Source organism: Helianthus annuus, chromosome 1, assembly GCF_002127325.2.
Source record: "Helianthus annuus cultivar XRQ/B chromosome 1, HanXRQr2.0-SUNRISE, whole genome shotgun sequence".
NCBI classification, from domain to species: domain Eukaryota; kingdom Viridiplantae; phylum Streptophyta; class Magnoliopsida; order Asterales; family Asteraceae; genus Helianthus; species Helianthus annuus.
This window is the reverse complement of record NC_035433.2, coordinates 111,203,186-111,215,777: the sequence shown is the minus strand read 5'-3', so window position 1 is coordinate 111,215,777 and position 12,592 is coordinate 111,203,186. Positions and strand designations below refer to the sequence as shown.

The window sequence follows — 12,592 nt, the reverse complement described above, 5'->3', positions numbered from 1 at the left end:
CTTTCTCATTCATGAAGCATAAACCCCATCACCCTTTATGGAGATTGAGGGAAAAGCGGTGACATGGAAGTCATGAAGCATCAACCACACTGTATATGGCCTTAAAGAGTTAAGAGTTATTGTTCTGTGTTATTTGATTATTGTGTTGATGACTTGAGCTTGTATGTTGTGTTTGTTCTTGTTTGGATTCTTTGTGTAATGATTTCGTGTAATAAATGTTTTTGTTTGGGTATTATGTGTCTTGATCTATCATTTGTGACAATATGTGTAGAGGACCCTTCACCATCATGAAGAGCAATCGGAAATTTTGAGTAGAATGCATAAGAGGACAAGAACTCTAGATCAATCATTTTACATTTGATATATAATACGTAATATATTATTTTTATATGCAGTCAATCTTACGATTATGTTAACTATATGTTTAATCTTCTATTTAATATAACAATCGATTACATATAATACAAATTCAACACCTAGTTGGGCAAAAATAGTTTACATTAATAATTAATATCAAAAGACTAAAGTTATATATTATATAATAATACAATACATCAAAACATGGCTGGCCCTGAAGGTGGGCGGGGAGGACCATCGGCCAGTGCCCGATATTTTGAAGAACACGTATTTTTTTTTAAAAACCCTGAAATGTATATGTAAAAATAAATAGAGTTAATTACTGTTTTCATCCCTGTGATTTGTCAAAAATCATTATTTCAGTCTATTATTTTAAAAATTGCGATTTCAGTCCTTGTGGTTTCACTTTCGTAACCATTTCAGTCCCTGTGGTTTCACTTTCGTAACCATTTCAATCCATTTATTCTGTTAAGTATAGGGACTGAAATGGTTACGAGGTGGACTGAAATGGTTACGGAAGTGGAATCACGGGGATTCAAATCGTAATTTTTAAACAAATGGACTGAAATAGCGATTTTTGACAAACCACACACAGTAATTAACTCAAATAAATAAATTAATAGGGTATACTCATACAAACATCAACATATGCCAACTTACAAAACTATTTGTATGATTTAGATTAATTATTAGCCCATTGACATTAGGTTTAGACATTTAGTGAGTCTAATACCCAATTTTGTTAAGGCCTAAGGGCACGTTTTTTCAAGCTCGATCGGGGTACATAAATTCTCAGGGCCGACGCTGCATCAAAAGAACTTTTATTAGTTCCCAACTTCTTATTATTAGTAAAATCGCTATCTAATATGATAAACATATTTCTTTTCACGATTTGATACATACATGATTCTTTAAACTAGTCTGAACGCGATTTTATTGTTTTTCGTTTGAGATAAGAAGCATGTCGTGAGATGTTAAAATATAGTTTGATGTGCAATACTGATCAAACTTAGTATTATCAATTTCAATTTAATTTCGATTACTAGAGTTAAGGGTTGTCGTTGTCATGACATCACTATTACCGTTGTTATTAGGTGATACCAATAGCAATAACGTAAAGAAAGAAAGCGACAATGACGAAGATGACTATTATGAGAGGGTAGTTAGGGAATATAGAGAATTTAGGACGAAACTTAGGTGCTGTTTGTTTTTTTAAAGGTAAAATGTCTGCAGTCTGCGGACCACATCTGCAAACATCTGTAGCAGAAGAGGTGGACCAAACCTCTGCAGTCTGCAAGAAGAAGACTGTTTGTTTTTTAACTTCTGCAAACTGCTGGAATAACACCAAATAACATAATAGACATCATAAATCGAAAATTAACATCAAAATTCAGATGAGAAGTTTCGGATCTATGTGCAGGTGAACTATCTTACCATGCATTTATTTAGTTTTTCTTTTTTTTTAACATGGTAACTTAACTAATAAAATAATTAAATTTGTTGATAAAAGAAATAAAACAGATCAAATTCAATATTCTCGTCATTATCTAAAGAACCCTACCATCTTCTAGATCTATCTTTCTCTATAATAACCACCCCAATACTCCACCAACAACCGTCGCACAACCACCCAATACACCATCGCACCACCACCCCAGTACGCCACAACCTACCGTCGGACCACCATCCTCCGGCGAACACACCACTAGATCCGTCACTTCTCGCCCAACCGCTCTCTCTAACATCAGTCATTCGTTACTCGTTTTCGAAAAGTTCTCAACGCTACCTTGAGCAACCGGAGTGACGACGGAAGCATCCTGGCCTTCTTTCTGATGAGAACTTCTGGCGGCATTTTCCGGATCTGCCCGCCGTGAAACCACCACCAGTGTTGAAGACGGCGGTGACGGCTGTGGGGAAGAAGACGGCGGCGGCGGTGGGAGGAGAAGGAGAGGGGTGGAGGAGTGGTGTTGGGGTTTTTTTGTTATGTTTGTGTTTTTGTGAGAAGAGGTTTGAAGTGTTTAGAAGTGGGAGGTTCACATCTGTTTGGGGAAGAGGACGCGCAGATCTTTTTAAATGAAATCTCTTCTGAAAAACAAACAATCTGCGAAATAAAAGGTCTGCGCATGGTCTGCGCCGCGCAGACAAAAGAGGCCAGGAAGCTCTTCTTGGAAAAAACAAACAGCACCTTAGTCGTAGCCAAAGAAAAAAATATTAGGAAAGGTTACAATCGAAAGATATGAGTATTAATTCTTATGTACTTTATATTTCTTATGATATTTTTTGTATTTTCTGATTTTCAAGTGATGATATGAATTTTTCATGAATCTAATACTCGTTCTTCCCAACTATTTATATATAGTATCAATTTGTAACATTTGTAGGCATGAAGGATTGTACATATATGTTTAGTGAGTTGTACTAATATTTGGGTTCTTTTATCTTTATTTTTTTATTTTTAATCATAAATCACTTTTAAGCACATACAAATTAACATTTGTAGGAATAAGGGGTTGTACTCCAATTTGTAGGCGTAAAGTGTGTGTGGTTCAACGTTTCTTTCTAAGTTTTGCGAGTTAACACGATGCAACGTGCGCGTGTAGTTTGACGTTTTTATGTCGTCTATTTTTTCCCATTTGACAAGTTCTTCATAACGTGTGGGTCCTAGATGGACTTAGTTATTATTATTTTCTATATTTACGTTTCGGTCTAATTGCTTCGTATTAACACGTCCTAAATTCAGTGTTGGTGGTCGCTCACGGTGGTGTGACATTGATACTATTTGACACGGTTTTACGCACTCGCCGCAACACGGGGTACTAAATACTAGTTTTTTTTTAATGTGACTTTCTTTTTTAGTGAACTAATGTCACACCGCCTAAACAGCGGCCCTAGCCAAGATATGCCCAGACTACGTTGTCTTAACCGAGCCCGCGCTGGATTGGTCAGACTTAGTTATGACGTTCTTCTCAACTATTAAATTTGGTTTTGATTTTTGGGATTAAAGTTTGTGTAGGAAATAGGTTCACCTTTTGTAAAATATAATTACAAAATATATCATAACGAGACTCTCGTTATTCGTAGGAAATATCATTGTACAATACCGGTTGCAAAAACTAAATAAAAGAATATAAATATAATTATATATACCAATCTTGATTCAAGCCGCATCTCTGGTGGGTGCTTCACGCGCACTTGATAGCATCCTAGATTCAAGTATTCATCATCTTGAGTTTTGAAAAATACTCCTTGACTGCAACAAAGAGCACACTAAAACGTTGACGATTTTGGTTGAGGCACGTGTTCAACACGCTCCCCTTAAAACAGATTTTGCGCCTCTACTAAAGATGACGCGTCTGTCTCCCAGGGTACAACAGCCGAAGCAGTCTGTACTGCCGGAAATTGCTCACCGGCCCAAGGTTACATCCGGTAATTGTAGTGTTTGAACTCATGTGGTGGAAACAATTAGAGAGTACTCATCTCTCTAGTTGGTGTTCAAGTGTTCATACTACTTCTAGTATTCTTCATGTTTCAAGCAATATCCTATTCTTGTTGTAACAAAAAAAAAAAACACATAGCCTACTATTTGAACAAGACTAGTGAAAGGATTCACTTAATTATTCATTTAATTAGTCAATTAATTAGAGACTTAAAAACTCTAATAAAACTAATTAATTACTCAAGAGTTACTCTTTTATTTACCACATGAATATTCTAATTAATATTTATAATTTCATTAAATTATAAATATATTTAATATCCATTCACCAAATTTCCAACAATCCCCCACATGAATGGAGATCATTCAAAACACTTAAAATTTCCAATGTAACCTCGACAGTTGAGTTTTGCATACGATAGGTAGGTGTTACCCTTTGAACCTTCGCTCATGAAATGCACTTAGCCCACTAGCTCTGAGTAGATCTCGATGTCTTTGAACTCGTCTGCCGTTTGTGTAGACGACAATACACTTCACACAAGACTCTCCCTAGCCGGGTCATCTCCTCATAGTCGTGTCCACTAATGGTCGTGGAACACTTTCCTGGTTCTGTGAGAGCTCTAGGAATTGTGCCCTCAATTCCATTCGAAGCGACCCCACTTCTCTCTAACATAGGTGATTCTCCTTAGATCATTAAAAGCATTGTGGTTATCATGATCTATCCAAATAATTTACCACATATTATGCTTAGCCTCACACTTGTCACTTTTAGGAATGGACTAGGAAGTTTATTAATCTTTATAATAAACTACCTTATTAAATGCGTAGGGTTATTCCCCTACAGTGACCTCGCTTATTCATACAATTAGGTTTTCCTATTGAACTCAATTCTTGGGATCTCCAGTCTACTGAGTTAGGTTTCCATCATATGAACTTCATTTTTCAAGGGCTTCAGTCCCATTCCACAACTTGATCTCTAATAAACCCTCAGGTTGTTGGATCCATAACATTAGCAAATAACTTTGCGTATTTGAGATCAGTTGTCATGATGTGTTCTTAACTCGTAAGTTAATTTTGCCTATTGTCAACTTCTAAGACTATAACCTCAGTGGCTATCTGAATCTGGTTATAACATATGTCTTTGTAAGATACGTGTATCATTTAAGGCAAACACATCTCCATTATACACTACGACCTTTGTGTCCTCCACTTAGTCGTCTATTTGCAATGTTAGATTGGATTACAAAATCCTTATTGCTAAAAACAAATGCAAGACACCCCCCACATTTAAGTGTTATTGGATAACATTTAGATGTGTTAACGAGAACCATTTCTACATACCCTTATAGGGTTGTTTCTTAAATGGTTCCTCCCCCACATTTCTTGCCATTTGATCAACATTTCCGTAACACCACTTATGGCGACATTTATACACATATGATTGAACAAGACCAACCTTATTGTATCAGTGAATTCAACTCATATTGCATTAGCTTACACAAGCTTCCGAGCTGACCAAAGCAACACATGCCATTGTCATAAGTTTGTCACCAACTTAGAATAATTCTAATTTAGCATCTAGAATAAGCTTAGACAATGAGTTCTCCTCATTAGTTTTTCGAATAAACTCTTAAAAGTTACATGTCATTTCCTTATAATGAATGAAAATTCTCTCTCAACTTTTTCCATACACAAATTATTTTTGTGTTCATACACATTTGAATGTTTAGAGTTAATTAGTCTCCGTCAAGACCCATAATTAACCAAGTACTAGTCTAGCATGCTTTAGACTACAATACTTTAGCATGTGAACAGAAGATGCATCATTCTGATTCTTCACAGCCCTAAGGATATCATAATATCACTTTACAACATTCATCCCTTGTTAAGACAAAATAATGAGACTTATTCATAATCCTAAAACATCAATATTTAGGAAGGTCTCACAAATTATTATATATAGCACATAGCTAAATTTCATCATTCATTTAAGGAACATAACTTGATTACTTTTGATCTCCAACAATCTACCATTGACTCATAAGTACTTAAACATAAGTCTTAATCCAAGTCACTTGGTGAACACCTTCATCACCAACAAGATGAATGTTCCTTGTCTACACTCACTATTAAGTGTGAGATAGAATCAACTAGATCGACACTCAACAACATGGCATTCATAATTTTGCCATAAGTGATTTGCACACATCTATTGTTATTCATTAGGAGATATGTATATTTAGGATGCTCTCCCAAATGAAGGTAAAATCTCCATATAGATCTAACAATAATCAAGTGGTAGACGCATCTACTTATAAATCTCGCAAGATTTATTAAAGGTATACAATAACATATAGTACTTTTACTTTCATATGTTAGAATTCACACTTGTGAATTTTTCAATGACTTCTAATGAAGTATGCGACATGAATGTCGTTAGTGTATTTCATCTCAATACACTCACTACGTTCTTTCATTACTCATTCATGATGTGGTTATACATTTGATGTTTCGTCTTTGACTTTTAGTCAATGTAACAACTCTCAAGTTGTTTATGTCCAAGTATTTTCATGTACTATCCGTTTAAAACCATATTATTTTAAACAATGTATAACCGACGTTATAATTATTTTCCACAAAAATAATTTATACGTCACAACCATTAGTGATTTATTTCTTTGTAAAAAATTGCATGTGTTATCCGAAGATATTGAACACAAAACAATAAAATACATTGGAAACTAAATCATAAGTGCCAATCACTTTTGAAATTTAAACGAAAGCATAGACAATATGTAGACATCAAATAGCAAAGTGCTTTTATCTTCAACACTTTATAATCTGACCGAAATCTTTTCAACAATATCGTCCCATGCCATGTCTTGAGGTACTCCCTCAATAAGACTCCATGCACTTGTAAGTACAAGTTCCCCATTTCGTGTTTAAACTTTAAACTTGGACAATTATGCTCAAAACAACACCAAGTTGTTACAAATACTACATTTAAGTAGTAAACTTGAACAATTAAATTTGTTCACAACAACACCAAGTTGTTTTTCACCAAATAACATTTTCTAACACGCATGTTAGAAAAAAAAAACGTTATAACAAGCACATTATAGAATCGAACGTTTACATAAAACGTTTTCCAAAGATATAGTCTATAAAATAAACAATTTCTCATCATCTTTAATGCTCACATAGGTAATTAAATGTTTACATAAAACATTTCTGTTCATTATGAACAATCTCTAACCTCGTATTCGTGATACACATTTTCTAACACACATGTTAGAAAATTTAAGTCATTTTATATATACAAAACATGACCAAATTAGAGCATTAAATGTCATCAATAAAACTCATCAAATGTCATCATTAAAACTCTACTCAAGAGTTTCACCATATTAAGAGTTAAGAGTCTCAATAATTATAGACTTAAACTCTAATAAAAGTCATCATTAAAACTCTACTCAAGAGTTTCACCCTATTAAGAGTTAAGAGTCTCAATAATTATAGACTTAAACTCTAATAAAAGTCATCAAATGTCACCATTAAAACTCTACTCAAGAGTTTCACATATGAAGAGTTGAGAGTCTCCATAATTATATATTTAAACTCTAATAAAACTCATCAAATGTCACCATTAAAACTCTACTCAAGAGTTTCACTATATGAAGAGTTTAATTAGTAATTAAAATTTCACTCAAATTGATTTAGAAATCACAAATTAAAGTTGGTGATGAATCCCACACAACTACACTATCACTTTATAGTGATTTAATTCTTGAAGTCAATCAAACATCAACTTCAATGTATGACCTTTTATTTCTAAATCATACAAAGCATTAAAATCAATGTTACAACAAATTACTTATATAAAATGTTTACATAAAACATTTCAAAGCATTTGTATTTTAACCATTTTTAACAATCATGTTAAAATGAAAGAAATTCTAACGCGCACGTTAGAAATATTAACATTTTCACAAAATGTTAATTCGACTTGCTAAAAACACATATATGGTTCAAATAAATAAGTCATTTCTAATGCACACGTTAGAAACTAAACAATTAAAAAATTGCTTCCAAACTAACGCGTTTCATGAACGTTTTTAACACACATGTTAGAAGACAAATGATTACAAAAATCATTATAAGACTTATTTGTTCATATCAATCCATGGGTGGATGAAGAGTCTACTTTAAATAGAGACTTAATTAGAGACATAAAACTCTAATCAAGTAACATAAAACTCTTATTTAAAGTAATAAAAAACTCTACTTAGGAGAGTTTAACGTTTACAAAAAACATATGGTTTACAGCAATAATTCCAGTCTAACACACATGTTAGAGAATTTAACGTTTACAAAAAAACGTATGGTTGACACCAATAATTCCGGCCTAACACACATGTTAGAGAATTTAACGTTTACAAAAAACGTATGGTTTACACTAATAAACCCGATCTAACACAAGAGTTAGAAAAAATTAACGATTCCCAAAATCGTTTAAAAACCAAACGGTTGAACCAAAAACATTCGTTTTGTACCACGGTATAGGATTTAAGATTGTATCTCAATCTCAAGAAATCCAAACACAACAAGTTGTACCACATACATATTTCCCAAAAGAAAATATTTACAAGATCATAATCTTTAAAATATATTTTTTTTAATTATAAATTCTTTTGTGAACCCAAAATCCTTAAAAATAAGGTATTAAGATTGTAGCAACAATCTCATGAAATCTGTTTTAAGTTTGTAGGAAATAGGTTCACCTTTTGTAAAATATAATTACAAAATATATCATAACGAGACTCTCGTTATTCGTAGGAAATATCATTGTACAATACCGGTTGCAAAAACTAAATAAAAGAATATAAATATAATTATATATACCAATCTTGATTCAAGCCGCATCTCTGGTGGGTGCTTCACGCGCACTTGATAGCATCCTAGACTCGAGTATTCATCATCTTGAGTTTTGAAAAATACTCCTTGACTGCAACAAAGAGCACACTAAAACGTTGACGATTTTGGTTGAGGCACGTGTTCAACACGCTCCCCTTAAAACAGATTTTGCGCCTCTACTAAAGATGACGCGTCTGTCTCCCAGGGTACAACAGCCGAAGCAGTCTGTACTGCCGGAAATTGCTCACCGGCCCAAGGTTACATCCGGTAATTGTAGTGTTTGAACTCATGTGGTGGAAACAATTAGAGAGTACTCATCTCTCTAGTTGGTGTTCAAGTGTTCATACTACTTCTAGTATTCTTCATGTTTCAAGCAATATCCTATTCTTGTTGTAACAAAAAAAAAAAACACATAGCCTACTATTTGAACAAGACTAGTGAAAGGATTCACTTAATTATTTATTTAATTAGTTACTTAATTAGAGACTTAAAAACTCTAATAAAACTAATTAAATACTCAAGAGTTACTCTTTTATTTACCACATGAATATTCTAATTAATATTTATAATTTCATTAAATTATAAATATATTTAATATTCATTCACCAAATTTCCAACAGTTTGTTTATTTAATTATAGCTTTATAGAAAAAAGAAGTCTAACTATGTTTAAAATATATATTAGTTGTAAAGTTAAGAGACGTAGGAAACGATCGCACATACCAACTCCTTGAAGTTACACAACGGCGGCCACACTTTTTTGTATTTACCACGAAAATAGAACTAATAAAATGACACAGATAGATAGGATAGTGGCATTTTCGTAATAAAAACACAAACAAACGAAAGCGTAAATGAAATGCATTGCAAATTTGGTGGACCTAGATTTTGTATTTGTAAGCATCACAATATTTGTTTCTAAAAATAGAAGTTTTGTTATCAAGTTTATATATTTTGTGAATAGTTTAGAAACTCATATATTAGATGGTTGAAGAGATTCAACATGTTAAACCATTATTTTCCATTGAAGATTTTGTTACTTGATGAGGATACGTCCTTGGCCGGATCGAATGCCCAACAAACATAAAGCCGAACCAAAAGCTCAAAGGGTTGGATCGTATCTAATACCCTAGACGGAACGTTTGGACGCACTGATCCGCCGTAACTAACTGGGACCCACGGCTTTAACTGCCATGACAGCGACTGGTCCGACCCTAACTAACTCGCTATATCAGCATCCCCCAAAAGTATAAATACCCCGCCAAAACTCCTCGCCAAGGGTAATCGCTACTTTCTCTCTCTAAACTCCACTCTCTCTCTCCCTGACCTATTCTCTCCTCACAAATACTTATTCTCACGCCCGAGCTTGGTCACAGAGAGGCCCCCCTCCCTGTGACGAGGCTAACGGTGTGTTTCTTTCCTTGTGATCTTGCAGGTTCTAGCCAAGGTCATCTGAAGCTCTGCTCATACCAGGTCGGACCAACTGGTTTTGAGTCTTCAGTGGCGCCATCCCCTCGAATTCACATAATTCGCTTTGTTGATTCTTTTCATTCGAAATTATGGAGTCTACAACAGCTGTCTCCACAAGCACTTTCCCGCCTTATAACGACATTTGGGAAGGAAGTATTGCACCCATAACAGTTGTTCCTACAACAGTTGCCACTTCTGCAGTCTTAGCAGGATCGGCAACAATACCTCCACCTACAAGTTCTGTAATCGCGAGTTCTATCACCACGTTTTCAGTTACTGCTCCAGTCGCCACGCTGTTGTCTAGTTTCGACACCGCTTTCCTCCTACGGAATGCCGACTTACTACGGCAACTACAGCAGCAGCAGCAGCGAGAGGAAATGTTGCAGAGACTCCGCACGAACTTGTTCAACAGTGCTTATCCAGGGGCTATGACTATGACTTCTCAGTCGAAATTCACGTTAAGGATTGTTAATGCGCCGCTCCCGGCAAAACTGAAGATGCCCCCAACGTTAAAATTTTATGATGGCATGTCCGACCCGGACGATCATATGTTCGCTTTCGCCGGAGCAGCTAAGGTCGAACAATGGCCCATGCCAGCATGGTGTCACATGTTTGCTCAGACTCTCACCGGATCAACAAGGGTGTGGTTCGACGGTTTACCAGAAGTGTCGATCGATCATTTTGAAGACTTTTGTCGTATGTTTTTGCAAAATTTCTGCCAACAGCGATGTTGCAAGAAAGACATTACTGAAGTTTATCACATAAAACGCCGCGACGAAGAGTCCGTAGAAGATTTCATCGACTGTTTTAATCGAGAAAGCATGCAGATAAGCGGAGCAGTTGATCAACTCCGCGTTTCTGGGTTCTGTCACGGAGTTCGAAATAATCAGCTCGTAGAGAAGCTCCATGAAGATCTCCCGAAAACCATGGAGGTGCTTATGGAATGAGCTCGAGCCTTTGTCCGAGGAAAGAGCGCTTGCGGACAACCAAACGAAACCGCAACAAAGAACGCAAAGGCCCGAGCCACGTCATGGAGACGGAATGCATCACCACCAAAGGATAGAAACAACAATTGGAATAGAAGTCGTGGGCCGTACCAGAAGTCTGATCGAAGCAGCTTCCGAACCGGAAACGTACATTTCAATACGTTCTCCGAATTAACCAAATCGCCGAGCGAGATCCTTAGTACGGAAACCACCCGGTTTCCTACACCATCGAAGCAGCGGCCTACATCGGATAAACATTCTAAAAAGTATTGTGAGTATCACCGAGACAAGGGGCATACGACCGACGAATGTTGGGAGCTAAAACAAGAAATCGAGAAAGTTGTATGATCCGGAAAACTCTCCCACCTCGTGAAAGAAGTAAAGGATGGAAAAAAATCAGCAGCAACGGCTGACAATCCGAACACTGAGGCCGGAAGCAATATGATTCGGTCTACCGAACCAAGTGGGGTAAGCAGTCGAACCAGCACATGGCAGCCCGGATGCACCAACCTACCTATTTTCCTCCGATCAATCCGGAAGATGCTCGAGACGGACCGATCACAATATCAGCTGTGATTGCAGGACATTTGGTCCGACGAATTTACGTAGACGGGGGAAGCACCTTTGAGATAATGTATTTGCAATGCTTTCAGCAGCTGAACCCCCAAACAAGAAAGAGATTAATCGAGGTGTCTACCCCTCTAATAAGTTTTTCGGGAGAGGTGGTTCGTCCGATAGGGCAAATTACCCTTCCGACCACGTTTAAAGATAATGACAGAAGCAGAACTGTTCAGTTAACCTTTCTGGTTGTTGGTACTCATTCGTCGCATAACGTAATACTCGGGCGACCTGGGTTACGAGCTCTTGGAGCAATCAGTTCAACAATACACGGCGCCATAAAATTCCCCACCGAAGCAGGGGTCGCCACTATCTTTTCGGAGTCAAATTCGTTCGTCGCAGAGGTAAGGCACGCAGCAGAAACAAGCTCCAAAAAATCTGAAGTACCTACGGAACTTTGGGCGATTAATCCGGAATTCCCGGAGCAGCAAGTGGCTATCGGTGCTCAGCTCCCAAAACGAACAAAGAAGCTCCTATAGGAATTGTTAAGTAACTCAATTGATGTTTTTGCATGGAAGCACTCCGACATGCAAGGGGTTCCTAGATCCATGGCACAGCACCACCTAAACGTAAAAGAATCAATCAAGCCGATAGCACAAAGGAAAAGGCACATGCCACCAGATCGAGCCAAGGCAATAGCCAAAGACGTAAAGAGTCTCCTAGACGCCGGGATCATCCGAGAGGTCTGGTATCAAACCTGGGTGTCGAACCCAGTTATGGTACGCAAAAAGGATAACTCGCGGAGAATGTGTATCGACTTCACCGATTTGAATGACGCGTGTCCGAAAGATTGTTTTCCATTACCAGAGATC

The 12,592-nt window shown here is 36.6% G+C and overlaps 1 protein-coding gene across 1 annotated transcript; it reads left to right on the top strand.

Moving 5' to 3' along the window:
• Positions 1-11,650: 11,650 nt before the first annotated feature.
• LOC110930045 lies at positions 11,651-12,259 on the top strand. Its single transcript, XM_022173262.1, has one exon. The coding sequence runs from the start codon at positions 11,651-11,653 to the stop codon at positions 12,257-12,259; it is 609 nt and encodes a 202-aa protein (XP_022028954.1).
• Positions 12,260-12,592: the final 333 nt, after the last annotated feature.

Coding starts and splice junctions, on each gene's coding strand:
- LOC110930045 (XM_022173262.1), top strand. CDS start 11,651: ATGGCAGCCCGGATGCACCAACCTACCTATTTTCCTCCGATCAATCCG.